The sequence below is a fragment of the Cephus cinctus genome, unplaced genomic scaffold, assembly GCF_000341935.2.
Source record: "Cephus cinctus unplaced genomic scaffold, Ccin1 Ccin1_scaffold0353, whole genome shotgun sequence".
Lineage (NCBI taxonomy): Eukaryota > Metazoa > Arthropoda > Insecta > Hymenoptera > Cephidae > Cephus > Cephus cinctus.
In genome coordinates this window covers 36,384-52,723 of record NW_014333045.1, presented here as the reverse complement: position 1 = coordinate 52,723, position 16,340 = coordinate 36,384, and the positions used below count along the sequence as shown (strand labels likewise).

Sequence of the window (16,340 nt, the reverse complement as noted above, 5' to 3'; positions counted from 1 at the left end):
GTTTCGTTCTCTTAACGCTTTTGCGTTTGTAACGTAGATACATTTCTCCATTTCATTTTTTGTTTTAATGTGCCGTGGTCGCAGCATGGTCCGGTTAAAAAAAAAATTTATTAACACTTGCACGTATGGCAGGCTGTTTCACTTTTTAATAGTTTAATACTATTTAGCCGAATAGAAAAGCAGTAAAAAATGAGATGAGACAAATAGTATATCTGCTTAGAAATTTTGAGTTTCATACATTTTTGAGTAGCCTGATTCAATTTAGCCAATTTTTTTTATTCATGCCTACGGAAGGATAATTTTATTTTTAATATTTCAAACTATCAGTATGTTCTACCTTGACAAAATTTTCTAAAAATTCGATGTATTACAAATGTTGTCTTTACATAGCCTTGAATGATAAAAATTAAATGAAAAAAAAATCCCTCACCAGATACATTATTTGTTTCATCTCACTATAGAAAATAATTGGTTCATTTTTATATGCTCATCATTTTATGTTCGAGATTTATAAGTGCATTTTTGTTTTTGGTAATTTTCCATAATGCCTTCTTTATCCGTCTGAATATTATTTATACTTTAAAACATGAAACAGCGTAATATAGGTGTTTGTGACAGGTAGGCTCTCGGGAAGAAGAAACGTTCGCTGATTCATGTACCAATTTATTGCATGTATACGATGTAATATAATACAATATTTGTAGACTAATATAATCATATATTTAATGAATCTTAAGTTAACTAGGTTAACCAATAAGCAAAGTTAATCATTAAGAAAAAAAGAAAAGGGATGAGAAGTGAGTTCCGAACTCGAGACTCTTGGACGTTAATCCAACACCAAGCACGTGTGCTACCGAGCTATTGTGATATATAAATTGGAAACTTTATATTTCTGTAGTTACTCACGTTCGAGGGTTTGTTTAAAGTTTTATTTGCTCACTCTATTATTTACAAAGCTTCATATGGATATTAAGGGAATTAACATCAGCAGAATTTACTACCTCATTACTACGGTTTATGCGATATGCAGTAAGAATGGGTGGATAGTTAAGGGAATTAATATCGGCAGAATTTACTACCTCGTTAATACGGTTATGCAATATGCAGTAAGAAAGGATGGATACAAGTCTCCCTATTTGAGTGTTCACCCGATTTGATATTGTGGATCTCGAGGAACACACGAATTCATTCGACCAATCAAAAACGTGGAACTCCTTCGAGGGCCCTCCGCTAAGGTGGCGCGCTGAAACCAGAGTAAAATTGAGACCACCAAAAACAGGCTCATTGGCAATCTCCCTACTCATATCTGCCCTAGCCAACGCTACACTTCTTACCACCATGGAACATTGACACACACACACCTGATACAGCAACCATACAATTGTATTTGAACGACGTTCACGTCTCTGGGGATCGATTGTATAACTCGAATGTAGTGAAAATACGAAGAGTGAATAGCTGTTAGCCAATCGCGTACTAGGTTCAAAAGAAATCAGGCACAGTGATTGGTTAATAGCTGTTCACTCTTCGTATTTTCACTACATTTGAGTTACACAATCGACCTCCTGAACATTCGACATCGGTAGGTCGATTGTGTAACTCAAATGTAGTGAAAATATGAAAAGTGAATAGCTGTTAACCAATCGTTGTACTTAATTGTATTTGAACGACGTTCACGTCTCTGGGGATCGATTGTATAACTCGAATGTAGTGAAAATACGAAGAGTGAATAGCTGTTAGCCAATCGCGTACTAGGTTCAAAAGAAATCAGGCACAGTGATTGGTTAATAGCTATTCACTTTTCGTATTTTCACTACATTTGAGTTACACAATCGATCCCCGGGCGTTTAAATTAAACGCCGGTTATCTTCCGTTCAATAGTGGGTGCTTTCCATTTACTGGCACAAGTTGACACAAGTCGACTTGTGTCGTCAAAAGTGCTTTCCATTTGATTTGTGTCGGCATGTGTCAGCAACACAAGTCGACTCGAGAAGACTCTGTTAGAGTGGTGAGTTGACGAGAGTATCTGTGTTCCATTTATTCGTTTTCGAGAGTCGACATGAGTCGACACGAGTTGACACAAGTCGACTTGTGTCGTCAAAAGTGCTTTCCATTTGATTTGTGTCGGCATGTGTCAGCAACACAAGTCGACTCGAGAAGACTCTGTTAGAGTGGTGAGTTGACGAGAGTATCTGTGTTCCATTTATTCGTTTTCGAGAGTCGACATGAGTCGACACGAGTTGACACAAGTCGACTTGTGTCGTCAAAAGTGCTTTCCATTTGATTTGTGTCGGCATGTGTCAGCAACACAAGTCGACTCGAGAAGACTCTGTTAGAGTGGTGAGTTGACGAGAGTATCTGTGTTCCATTTATTCGTTTTCGAGAGTCGACATGAGTCGACACGAGTTGACACAAGTCGACACAAAAGTCATGTAAATGGAACGCACCCCGTTGGAGGAATGTAAAAATTCAGTAACCTGAGTTAAAATTAAGTTTAACACTGAACTGCGTCGGAGGAAACGGGCGTAAGACCGTCGCGTGAACGTAGTCAGTCAATTTTAGAACACATGTTAGTTCGACAGATTTGACAGAGCTGAGAGGGTACCTCTAAAATAAAGAAAAAAAGAATAAGTTTAAAAATGTCAGACAATCCGAAACGTGTTCTATTGTTCAGTGGAAAAAGGAAATCAGGGAAGGATTATATTACGGATTTACTTAGTTTGAGGTAAGTGATGTCAGAGCATTTTTTTTTGACAAGCTTTACATAATGTGTCATGGTGTCTGTTATTGCATTCTAGTTATATTTTATATTAATCAGAAAATATGAAATACAATCATTTTAGGTAAAACGTTTTGGTTTTAAGCCATGATTTATTCTGATGAATTGCCTGATAGTGATAATAACCATTCATCGCAGTTATAGTCATAGGACTTTAAGGTGGTTTGATCACTCGAACACTTCCAAGGTATAAATCTAAATTTTGTATATACTTGGCAGGTACTTAGCAGTTATGCATGCAAAATTAAAACATTATTTACCATGTAGTTCACGAAATATATGGAATGAAAGTAGTCAAAAATGCACCATATATATACTTTGCTTGTCAAAATAACAATAATTTTTCTTTGAATTATCTTAGCTTCCAGGCAGTAAAGGCAGATGAAAATTCTAAATATCAAACATTACCACAACGATCATTGTATTGAACATCTTAGCATTGTATATCATTTTTTACTGCATTTTTTAAAAATAATATGTGATATGCAAAGTTTTTAAATGATGGATCTCTGTCTATCTGCACATCTCTCAAAGATAATACTTTACGTAAGAAATATTTTTGTAATGAATGATATAAATAGAATTCCCAGAAATTGGGATACTATTATTATGATGTTAGGCAAACACCTTAGGGTTATTATGAGAATATGTTATAAAAGTGCACAAATACAGAAAGATATTGTCAGGTAAATTCTCTAAACATATTTCCTACTATTGGAACACTGCCAAATTTGAAGCTGAATGCCAAATCTGATTTTCCAAATAAATAAACACTGATCAAAATATCGACAAATATAACAGAATACTTGGCTCTTCTTTATATATGGTATATGCATAGCTGTGCATTAAGTGCATATACACATTTTTCCTACTTTTGTCTTTTATTTTGCTCAACTCCACATTTAAAATAATAGTAGCGTTTCAAATTTTATGGAAATTCTGCAAATAATTGTTAACAATAATAGTCATTCATTATATAAAGTAGGCAATAGTTGCATATGGAACCACAGAGTAATCATTATTGGACTAGTTTACACCAAGCAGTTGATAGGCTTAATAAAGTAGTATATTTTTATCAAATAGCTGTTTATACCATGTCTTACTACTATTTATTATAAATATAATGCGTTAATACAAGTGTAAGTGTGTAGTATAAACTAGGTTCCCGACATCTAGTGGACTATGTAAAATAAGGCTGCCTCATTTGTTCCAGCTCCAAAATCATACCATTGTGATATTGAAGTAACTACACAATTTTAACACAATTTGTAAAAAAACAAAATTTCCGGGGGACAATTGCTTGGCGCGCGTGGTAGGGTAGTAATCATCAGAGTACCTCGAGCGAAACTCGCAAAATTTAGGCGTTTTTTCAAATGAAAAATATAACCCCTTAGCAAACTCATTTTTGGATGTTTAAAAGCGCGTTTTAATCATTTAAATCTCAGCTACAACGTGAAATAAATATAAAACTTCTATTTCATCGCATTCCTAATGAAAAATGGCGGGGAAGCTTCGGGTGCGCTTGCGATATCTCGAGATCATCGGCACGGGATCATCTCTGAGAACAATAATTTTGTGAGAATCTGCAGTAGCATTAAAAATGATATAACGCAGAAACTGGACCAGATTGGCCGGCGCGTTTGGAAGTTATGGCCAATTAAGTGTTTTCACTTCAAGGGAGTGTAGCTCCCCCCAGAGTGATGTTACAGGGGTTCAATGGGGGTGTTTTTTAAATGCCGAAGGCTGCTCTCCTTCGTGCCATAATTAAAAATATGAATTTCCTTCTGGAACTACTAGTACTCGCACTTTTCAAAAACTTCCAAAATGTACTATTTCACTCTAACCCCTGCAGTTCAGCCATTTTGTATCTGATCGAGATAAAAAATTTACCATTCGAACGGAAAGGAAATTTCCTAAAAAATGTTTTTCGTTTTTTGAAATCGGTCACAGTTTCGCAGAAATACACAAAAATTCAAGTGTTCCACTTCAATTGCCCATTAGTGTATATCAAATTCTACTGATTTTACCACTACATAATTCAAATTTAATTTACAAGAATTTTAATATAATGAACATTCTTAAAATTCCCTTGGATGCCTCAATTCAAATTAATTTTATCTTTAATAAAGGTAGAGCTGAAATTGATATGTTCTACTATTTTATGATAAAATATTAACTATTGACTGATTCATAGTTATATTAAATAAAACATTAATTTTATTCTATTGTATGTTTATGTATTAGGATTGGGTCAGCTCAAAGTGTTATCATAAAAATATCTGGACCAATAAAGACACATTGGGCAAAAACTTTAAATCTTGATTACAATAAATTAATTGAAGATGGACCGTACAAGGAACAATATCGCGGTGAAATGAATAAATGGGCTGAAGAGATCAGAGACAGAGATTATGGTTATTTCTGTCGTGAAGCCATTGACATGTATAACGGTATAGTATTAGAAAATGTAACAGATCACATCTTCTACATTAGTGTTAAATGACACTGTTATGCTGGGAGTCTCCTGACCCCACTGAGAAACGCCAGGCCAAGTAATTCACGCGTGTAGCAATGCGCTAAGTCAGAACTAAAGGCGGCCTGGCAACCGAGATGTGGAAATCGAAAAATCGCACAATAATCACTTTTCGGAAGTCCAGCTTATGCCTGCACATCCGAAAATCGACAGTCTACAGTTAAAATCCGAACGGATAAGGTGGTTTCGTGGAGTAGACTCGGTACAGGAAATAGGAGTACTGAACGGTGCCTATATTTTCCAAGTCGACGTACGTCGACATACTATACAACACACGCTTGATTGTTTCAATAAAACTTCTCAGTTTTGTTGTATTCACGCGAGTTCCAACTCCTTAACCGGCAACGATCCCAAAAATACCTTGGCCCTAACCTCTCGAACGAACTCCTTCGTCACCGAGACGTTGCGGCACAACAACACAATTAAAATAGATTACTATGAATGTGTTCTGCAGACAATGTTTATATGTGAAAAAAAGTAAAATTGTATGATTTGGGCGTATTTCTTAATAAGATCTTATACATATATTTCATGGCAGAAAGTTATAGACATGATTAATGGATAACTTACTTGAAAATAGGGTTAATAATTTTTATATTCTGGTCAAATATAACAAATGAAGTTGACTCTACCTTAAAAATACAATGAACGGAATAACATAACAATCTATTCTAGTGACTAGTGAATTGCCCTCGCTTTGCGCTGGCAAAATTAACCCAATCAGGTTATCGCTTTTTTTGGCACCTTCTCTGGTTATCGTGGGTCGTTTCAGACCCAAGGCATGTTAAAACGCTTAATTATCAATAAAAAAGGATTGAAAAAAATTTTAACAAATATTTTATTTTTAGTGATAATCACACCCACCTCATGTAAAAAATGTATAATTTTTGAACAAATTGACATAGTTTAATTTTTCAAATAGCATTGTAAAGTTCAAGAAGCTTATTTTTACGAAAAAAATCACGAACTAGATGGGAACAAAAGAAATGCTGAAGTTTGAGGTGCCAATTGGCGCTTTTTTCGAAAGAGGAATTTTGAAGTTTCAAGAAATAACTCGATATATTTCGATGTATACAAGTTTTATTTTTGTAGAAAATTATACATATTCATGAAGAAAAAATAACAATATGTTCACGCTTTAAATTCTATCATCGTATAATTACAAATAGTCTCTGCAACATGTGTAATGATGTTTTTCACAAACGGCCAACCTACACTTGATACAATGTTGGTTCGTTTTCGCGAAATGTACATATAAAAAATCTTTCGAAAATACTCATAAACTTCATGAAAATTCAAAAACTTACCTTGACGCTCAAAACGAGTTTGCACCGAAGTTAAAGTTATCGTGGGTCGGTTCAGACCCAACGTGAACTTGACCTGCTCACTGCGAAGGTCAGGCTGTCACTGGGAAAACGCGATTCAGCACAGAGGGTCTTCTAGTCCTAAAGTTTTTTTAGGGTGAGGATAGATATTTCCAGGCTACACGGATTCTGAGTAATAAGACAAAAGAAAAATGCCTTGGGTCTGAAACGACCCACCCGAATCGGGTTAAACGGAACTCTTTAGAATTTTCTAGAACTTCCTAGAATGTTCTATGGATTTTTATTGAATTTTCCAGATCTTTGTAAAATTTTGTGGATCTTTCTAGAATTTTGTGGAACTTTTCCATCAAATGAGAAGCGAGAAGTATGTTTAACATCACAAGGGGAGAGACGCTGTATAAAAAAAAAAACAGAATTTTCTCAATATCCTGAAATATCCTGAAAAGATATCCGTTCCAAAACATAAACTTGTTCTATGGGGGATCGTGTGCTACCACACCATATAATGCTCGTGGGGCTTCATGAGTTGGTGTGGAGATGAAGCTACGGGCACAAATACACTATACATTCTTTTATTATATACAGGGTATTCCGAAATTACATGACCAACAGGATATGGCGGTGTTCGGGAGGACCATTTATCACGAAAATGACCTTTCTTTTGTCCGGAAGGTCATAGTTTTTAAATCGGAGCAGGTCAAAGTTGACTAATCTGAGCGAGGCGTCCAGAGAAACGTAGGCACCTACGAATCCTGAGTTTCCTTCCTTCGCTTTCGTTTCTTGGTGGTTTTGAGCAGGATGACGTCAGCCGAAGACATACCATTGGATGTCACTCGCTGAGAACAGAGATTCTCAGTTAAACAGTCAAGCACTAACTGAAAACTGTAACTGTCTCGGCAACCCGTCGTACAGGGCACGGCCCGCCGAGACTCTTTACTCGAAGCATCTCTTGTCCTGTTGTGAATCCAAAAGTTGGATTTACGAGTTTGACCACCGGAATGGATATTCGAGAATCGGGTACTTTGGGATTCGTTGCTCGAGTAAAAAGTTGGAACTTAACTTTCAAAAACAAGTAAAAGATTTATTGAACACAAAATGATTACGTTAGAATACACTATTAGATATGAAACCGTTAATGTGGTGAGTACGAAGGTCCCGAGACCGAGGTTAGTACTTTGACTAAGTTACCGTAGTAACACTTCACTCGTAGCTTTCCTACTTCGTCTGACGTACCGACAGGTCATGCGCTTTATATATCTTCATTATGGAATTTTTTAGAGACGCAATAACCAAAGGATTGTTTTCTATATTTCACCATGGTATTGGCGATGCGTCTCCTTTATTTCCATAATATTTAGTCAGTGGAATGTGTGCGTCGCAGCGTAACCAATCCGATGTTTCTGACGTAGCCGCGTTACCAAATCTATATTATGGTTTACAACACTGTGTTTCGACTCAAATATTTTACGAACGGCTATGTGTGAGAAAAAGTTATTGATACATTCACTATAGCAATCAAGAGTTTTGAATCGATTGCTACCAAGTTCAATACGATTAGTGTACAAGATCAGGGCGTATTTACATGGCGAGCGAGATGATTTTATTTCACGTCCGTCGTCGTCGTCTTCACACGTCGATTTACTTTTTTACACGACAGGTGGCGCTGACTACTTTGCCTTCTTTACCTATTTGTACTTTTGGTTGATGTACGTCGTCGTCGTCGTCGTCGTCTTCGCACGTCCATCGCATTTTTTACATAACAGATGGCGCTGACTGCTTTGCCTTCTTTACCTATTTGTACTCTGGATGGTGTTGGTAATTTACGAATACACAACACAATCAAATACACTTTATACGTGAAGCTACTGTTCATACCGAATTTCCAGTTAGTATAAGGGTGCTTTCACAACAGTATAGAATTATTAAGTTTTTAATAGCATTCATATGGAGCGCGCGTGTATGGATGTATGTATATGTGTGCTTCGACATAGTTCCTCGTATTTTAGGTGACAGTTTTTAGAGATATAGGATTGTTAGGTGTTCCTCTCCGTAGTTTCCTGTATCTAGGTGTCGGGCGTGGAAGTCAAGGGTGTCCAGGTGTTCCGCTCCGTAGTTTCTTGTATCTAGGTGTCGGGCGTGGAAGTCCAGGGTGTCCAGGTGTTCCGCTCCGTAGTTTCTTGTATCTAGGTGTCGGGCGTGGAAGTCCAGGGTGTCCAGGTGTTCCGCTCCGTAGTTTCTTACATCTAGGTGTCAGGCGTGGAAGTCCAGGGTGCCCAGGTATTCCGCTCCGTAGTTTCTTGTATTTAGGTGTTAGATGTGGAAGTCCAGGGTGTCCAGGTGTTGCGCTTCGTCGTTTCCTGTATGTAGGTATGGGACGTGGAAGTTCAGGGTGTCTGGGTATTTCTCTCCATAATTTCCTGTATCTAGGTGTTGGATGTGGAAGTCCAGGGTATTTAGAAAAGTGTGCAATTAGTGACGCTTTGGCGTTTTACTCAAACCGTAGTATCCTCTCTATTGTTCGCACGGTCTGAGGTACGTAAATATTCCAGCACTCCTCATTTACGTTTACCATACGATTTCAACAAGCTGGACGGACACTATTAACCGTTTTAGTGCCAGAGGTTTTTAAAAATCCGTGTCGGGTTGTGCCACGAAGCGCGATAGCGCTTCCTTTATTTATGTGTGAGTAATGCCGATCGACGCGGTCGCGCTGCTCTTTTTTTTCGTCGTAATATGCCGCCCGGCGTTCTCATACTTCATATTGTTTCATCAGTCATATCAGAGACGTTATACTGAGCACTCAAAAGTTTGCGAAATGTTAGTGTTTGACGTTTTTTGTACGTGATAACATTTTATAATACAGGTTTTGGTCTTCCAATTGAAGAGGTAATGTGTACATTAGTTTTTTTTTTTAATTAATACTTTTTTAACACTTTTTTTAACACTCAGTTAACACTATTTTTCGCCGCGGCACTGGAACATGGGTGAAGGGTATAGTTCCGTGGAGCGGTAGCCAAAATATGGACAAAAAATGTATTAATGTTTTATTTATTATTCGTGTATCCCTTGTAGGGCAATGGATACGAAAATGAAAAGAACGATGTCAAGTTCGAGATCTAATTCAACTTCTGATTCTGACGATGGCAATGAGATTGTTGCAGTCTCAAAAAGAAGTAGAATAGACACTTTTGATACATCTAGTAGCAAAGATAGTATTCCGTGCATTTTATCAGTTCTGCGACATGTGAAAATACTTCTTTGGATGGTATATGTGAACAAGAGAATTCAGTTCGCTTTACTGAAGATACTGGGCCACAGTCATCGCTAACTAACGAATCTAAACCTATTGACTTTTTTAATCTGTTTATCGATTCGTCCCTGTTAACAATAATGGTTTGCGAAACAAATAAGTACGCCGAACAACTAATAAAATCACTTGACATCACCCGCGGATCTCGAATGAAGCTATGGAAACCAGTTACTTTGCTTGAAATAAAGGCGTTTGTAGCAGTTTTATTGGAAATGGGAATAACGAAGCGACCAACAATGGTTTCTTATTGGGCCGAAAATTCAAGGAACATACCCTAGTTTTCAAAAATGTTTTCGCGGAATAGATTTCAGCTTATTCTTCAATGTTTTCACTTAGTTGATAATAAAGAATGCTCCCCGCAGGCCATGAAGAGTACGGACTATTCGTAAAATTTACGCCAATAGTTGAATACGCGAATAGAGTATTCAAATTGTACTACGAAACCGCATAAAGAATTATCTATCGATCTATCGATCTTGGTAGGAACTTTATGCTGTTCGAAAATCATGTAATATCTGCCGAATAAAAAACACCACCGATGGGGCATCAAATTTTGGATGCATTGCGACGCAGTATCCAAATATTGTTTAACTTTTTACTGTTATAAGGGCGCTAAAGAAAAAACTGGTACTACTAAGTCACAAGAACATGGACTTGGATATGAAGTCGTTATAAATTTATTGGAGCAAAGCCAGTATTTAAATAGAGGGCATCATGTATTTGCCGATAATTATTTTAGTAGTATCGCTTTGGCCAAATATTTACATTGCACAAATACATACTTAACGGAAACAATTAGAACTAATAGAAAAGACGTACCTGGCGATATAAAAACAACTAAGGTTAATGAAGCAAAATATGTTCGAGATGGTGAAGTACTTTTTTGTGGCTACCGCGAAAATAAGTCTGTAAAAAAACCTGTATTGTTAATTTCGACGCATGCTTCTGATGACAATACCATTGTAATTAAAAAACGAAATGGATACGAAAGAAGTAAATTAAAACCATGCGTCATTGATTGTTATAATCGTTATATGGGGGGAGTTGACGAATCAGACAAAATGTTATACGTCTATTTGGATGAACGCCGCACGGTAAAATATTGGAAGAGAGTTACGTTTAACATCATTGCCCGTATGGTATTAAATTCATATCTACTTTATAAGGAAGTTACCAAAAAGAAGCTAATCATTCGATTGGAATTTACGTCAAGCATTATATCTGAAATAGAGCATGAATAAATACAAGTCAAAAACCAACAAATGATAAGTTATAATGAGGGAATATTTGGTTTAGTGAAACTACCAGGCAAAAATTTAAGATAGTGCGTAGTTTGTAGTACTAAAATTACTGGTATAAAACGATCGAATTTAATTTGTGTACATTGCAGAAAAGGGCTTCATACATTATGTTTTCATAAACATGTTTGTTTTAAAAATAATGATTATTAATAATCTTGTTTTATATCTATTATAAATAAAATGTTATATTATATTTTTTTTAAATATTGTTAAAAATAAACCTTGGGACTCAATGTGTTAAAGAAAGACTGCTAATTATGCAGGTTGTTTACGATTATTTAAAAGAAAATTAGTAATTACGAGAGGAAATTCTGACAGATTTGCGACAAGATACGTTAGGACTGAGCGCGTTGCAAATTGACGATCGGGATCAAACATCGCGACGCAGTTCACCACAGTACGCGAACAGCGCGATCGCACTGCGTGGCACTAAAACGGTTAACGACGCTTACATGCTTTCAAGATTACATTTTCTTTAAAATATTCTATATATCTTTATGCATTTCTAAAGAAATAGACATAAATTAAATTTATATGCCATTAAACATTTTCGTCAACGCAATATATTATTCTGATTAGCGGCATCACAATGCATTTACATTTTATATCTGTAAAAATATGGATTTCAGTGCTTAGAGCTTCTATATTCCGTTGAGCAATAAAAACTTGTGATATCCCCCAAAAAACACTTACGTGTAAAAAACTAAGGTAAGTACAGGAATGCTGCGATTTCCTCTAATAAAAAGTATTGAAATTGTTACGTAGGCCGTAGTGGCTAGCGAGGCCTTTAAATTTGATAACAAAAATTTAGAAGTAACCAAAAGAAAAGAAACGACCGGAGGTAACGTGAATGATATTTGAGTGAATTTCGAGCGGTAAGAATGCACTCAATGGTGGGTTCGCTGCTCGTTTAAGGTGTTGAAACACGCCTTGCTATTCCAACGTGAATAGATATTCTCTGAAATGTTTGAGGTGGGTAATAGATATTTAAAACGCGAGTAAAATGTGAACTTGCGATATATTGTTACAATATGATTATGAGATTATGATTATGATTATGTGTTTCGATTATGAGAAATACTGGCATAAAAAAATTGTGAAATCGGATTACAAAATCTGACTGCGTGTGAGGTTAAGGCAAAAAGAAATTTAGTGGAACAGAAATTTTATTTAATCTATATGCTATTTGGAAAGACTAGTCTTTGCAGCTCAATTTTGCCCGGTAACCGATCCAGCTTGTTCCCTAGGGTATGTAATAACGAATCCGTATTTAGGCCCGATTGCAAATATTACACTGAATCTAATACTCTAACGGTTAGAGCCACGAGTGACAACGTGCAGTTCGATCTTTTGCGCGTGATACTGAATCATTTCCTGAGCATCAGTGCTATGATTTTGGCTGCTTATACTATAGTCGATTTTTGCTGATGCTCTAGGTATGGTTAGGACGTTAGGAATGCACTCGCCTAACCAGCTGGGTAGGTGACACGGGCAATGCACTGGGTAACGTACTGAGTCTGCAATTATATTTACTGTCGGCTACGTTATTATTGTTTCGGAATGAAGGCCGATATACGTAACAAAATCATATTATTCAGGTCAAGTACATAAGTCGCTACATGTTTGCTTATTTTATGATCTATCACTGGCCCATCATTTTAATTGTATTGTCAACATTTCCTATTCACTACTCTTTTACATTACTACTGCTTCCCGTAGTTGATTATGATTTAATGGTTATTTAATAATTAATACAACTTTAGCTGATTCCTTATCGAGTACTACTTGGTGGGTCCGCGCCAAGAATTCCAAAGTACTTACTTTGAACGTACTAATAGTATCCTAAAACTATATGTTTGTTATTCAGCGTTTACCGTGATTATTTTTGATGATTTATTGTTAATATGCTCTATATAGAAAGTTGACATTGGTTTTCAGTTTGATGACTAGCATAATGAACCCAAATTTATGTCAAGAAATGCACAGACCCGCAAAGTAGTACTCGATAAGGTATCACCTAAAGTTTTATTAATTATTAAATGACCATTAAATCATAATCAACTATGGGAAGCAGTAGTAATGTAAAAGAGTAGTGAAAACGTTATAGGAAATGTTGAAAATACAATTAAAATGATGGGCCAGTGCTAGATCATATAATAAGCAAACATGTAGCGACTTATGTACTTGGCCTCAATAATATGATTTCAATACTTTTTATTTGAGGAATTCGCAGCATTCCTGTACTTGGCGCAGTTTTTTTCACGTAAGTGTTTTTTGGGGGATTAAGTATATTCCGTAAGAATTTATATTCCCTGTAAGATATAATACAGATCTTTCGTAGTAAGTACATTCGAAATCTGTCACCTACAAATATTACGCAATTTGGCGTGGACATTTTCGGATTCCTTGACATCCATTCCCATTCCTGGATGCTTGTTTACTTATTCCGGCCAATTTTTATGGATTTCTCCTGATTAATTCAAACTGAAAGTTGAATAAATAATCCTTGGCATATTCCAGTATCCCGATCATATACCGGAGTGTATGGTAAGAATTGTTAGATATGACATGAATTACTGGTGTAACACTTTACACGATGTATATGAGATCCTTTTTTTATTGGGACTACTCTTATAACGAAGGATGAACACCGGTATGCAGGATGGTTCGAACATTTTTCTGAAAAGGATCTTCTCCGTATAATTAATACGGCTTGGGCTCAAAATTGATCTGAGTATGATGTTATTTGTGCATTAGGGAAGTAGAGTATTGATGATCATTCATAGATCATCGATTCAAGTCATAATCACTGTACGCGAAAGATCAATGTAGATCAGCTTTGGATCCATCCAGCAGACTGAATTTATCCTTCGTAAACCTGAGCGTAATCTGCCGTGGAACGCGTAATTAAAAACTGAATAGTTTTACCACATCTAACAATTTTTACTGTATCTAGCAACTTCTACTGTAGACATTCAGTGATAATGTTAGAATTATTATTTCAATTCTCAGATTCCTCGCCGAGGTCCATTCCTTTTCCTGACTACCAGCGTACGCTGGCATCATATTCCCAGGACTCTTCTTCTCTTGAACACTCCTTCCTCAAGAAATGGGTATTCCATCGACGCATTCATAATACGCTACACTTATTGATAATAAAATATCTTATTGTATTGTTTATATTAGAAATAAATCTTGGTAAATAATATTTCTTGAAACTTTATTGCAAATATCTTTAGTCTTGCAATAATAACATTAATTGTAAAATCAAGCTAGAAAAGCATAGAATGTATATTATATTGACGTAGTATGGGATCTGAGAGAGAATAAATACGTGTGACGCTTTTATCGCCCACGCCAAGTTGCGTAATACTTGTAGCTGACAGATTTCGGATTTATCTACTACGAAAGATTTGCATTATATCTTACAGGGAATATAAACTCTTAAGGAATATGCTTTATAAATTATGAAAAGTCGTCAATTGCATTAGAATTTTATTGCGATTCGTCAACGGGATGTAACACGAATCGCTAAAGATCAATGAAAGAAAAGCGAGATCAGGATAAACTACGTAAGACGTCACAGAGATATCTGTGTAAGTCAAATAGCATTATCATAGGACATTGCAGTTTTCAGTTAGTGGTATGTCTTCGGCTGACGTCATCCTGCCCGAAACCACCGAGAAACAAAAGCGAGGGAAGAAAACTCTGAGTTCGTAAGTGCCTACGTTATTCTCGACGCCTCGCTCTGACTGGTCAACTTTTACCTGCTCTTATTAAAAAACTGTGACTTTCCGAACAAAAGGAAGGTCATTTTCGTGATCAGTGGTGCCTCCTGAACACCGCCATGCCCCGTAGGTCAGGTAATTTCGGAACACCCTGTATATTGTGTGACGTCAATTTCGTGTTCGAGCCTCGTCGGGAGATGAGAGACTGACCGGCGCACAACTTACGCGATTCCTTTGCGTTCCAGGCAACCCAGGGCTAACATATACAATTCGAAATAATACCTCTGGTATTGTTGGGCACCAGGTTCCAAAACGAGAACCATGTATCAACTTCTACAGTTCGTCTTCGCGTGCCTACGTTGGCTAACTCAGCTACGCGGAGGCGGCGGGGATCTTCAGGACTAAGGACAACTTCAACAAAATGAATACTCCGGCTTTTTGGGTCAATAATAACCAAAATCGATCGTTTATTTTGCGCCAATTTCGGACGCGACCACGCGGATATAACACAATCCAAATTTAACAATTGGGGAAATAAATAATGAAACCAATCAGAAAGCGACTAAAACAACAACGAAGGACAATATCAATTTCAGCTTAATTCCTAATCCGAATTTCTACGTACAAAGTTCGCGATCTATTCCGCGCAGTCTAACTCTTACAGTTCGCTAAAATACAATCGTACAATCCGATAAAATTCGATACTTTCGACATTTCAATAAATACTTTCGGACGATTCGAGACAATTCGACATTTCGACAGTTTCAACTTCTTCCGGACAATTCGCTATCGCTTCAATTACGACAATTCTCAATACATGAGTCGATTCAACAATATAACGCGATTTAATCGGGACACTTCGAAAACACGACCTCAAGGACTATTGCGGGTCTCTCGACAACACGTCCCTAACGTGAACGCGATACAATAAGATTCGGAGATCTAACACTCAACATTGCCGAGAGAACTTATCATTCAAACACATTCATTCGATTCGATTGACAAACGCGCGGTAAATATGTCCACGATGGGCAACATATTTACGCGAACACAGTCCCTTGCCGGTCGGCGGAATCTCGAACTCAAAACGAACGCGATTCTACGAGTGGGAACATCTCCCACGTGCCTACAGGCAAAATTCAACGACAAACGTACTAAACGCGGGGTGTTACGAGATTTCGTCGCTCACAAAAATTAACAAATCGCTTACCGAAATCTCTACGTATCTTCGATCTGGAGAATTTAGCCCGTATGCGCGGCCTCGAACGAAGTCCGGATACTCCACAGAATTTACCACGGAAATATTCCACGGAAATATTCCACGGAAAACAAACGGTTCCAAAAACACGACTCGCGTCGTCGAC

The 16,340-nt window shown here is 36.9% G+C and overlaps 1 protein-coding gene across 8 annotated transcripts in view; it reads left to right on the top strand.

The window, feature by feature from the left end:
- Positions 1–1,784: 1,784 nt before the first annotated feature.
- The window catches only part of LOC107267227 (probable phosphomevalonate kinase), a 43,860-nt gene continuing 29,304 nt past the window's right edge, over positions 1,785–16,340 (top strand). Inside the window, exons 1-4 of one of the 8 annotated variants that reach the window (XM_025084436.1) lie at positions 1,785–2,340; positions 2,575–2,725; positions 5,024–5,229; positions 14,261–14,456. In XM_025084436.1, the coding sequence (XP_024940204.1) occupies positions 2,640–2,725; positions 5,024–5,229; positions 14,261–14,454 (486 nt within the window). In that variant the 5' untranslated portion in view covers positions 1,785–2,340; positions 2,575–2,639 and the 3' untranslated portion in view covers positions 14,455–14,456. Of the gene's footprint in view, positions 2,726–5,023; positions 5,230–5,436; positions 6,137–9,709; positions 11,442–14,260; positions 14,457–15,221; positions 16,328–16,340 lie in introns of those variants that run through there. The other 7 variants (XM_025084437.1, XM_025084438.1, XM_025084439.1 and 4 more) reach the window with 7 other exon arrangements.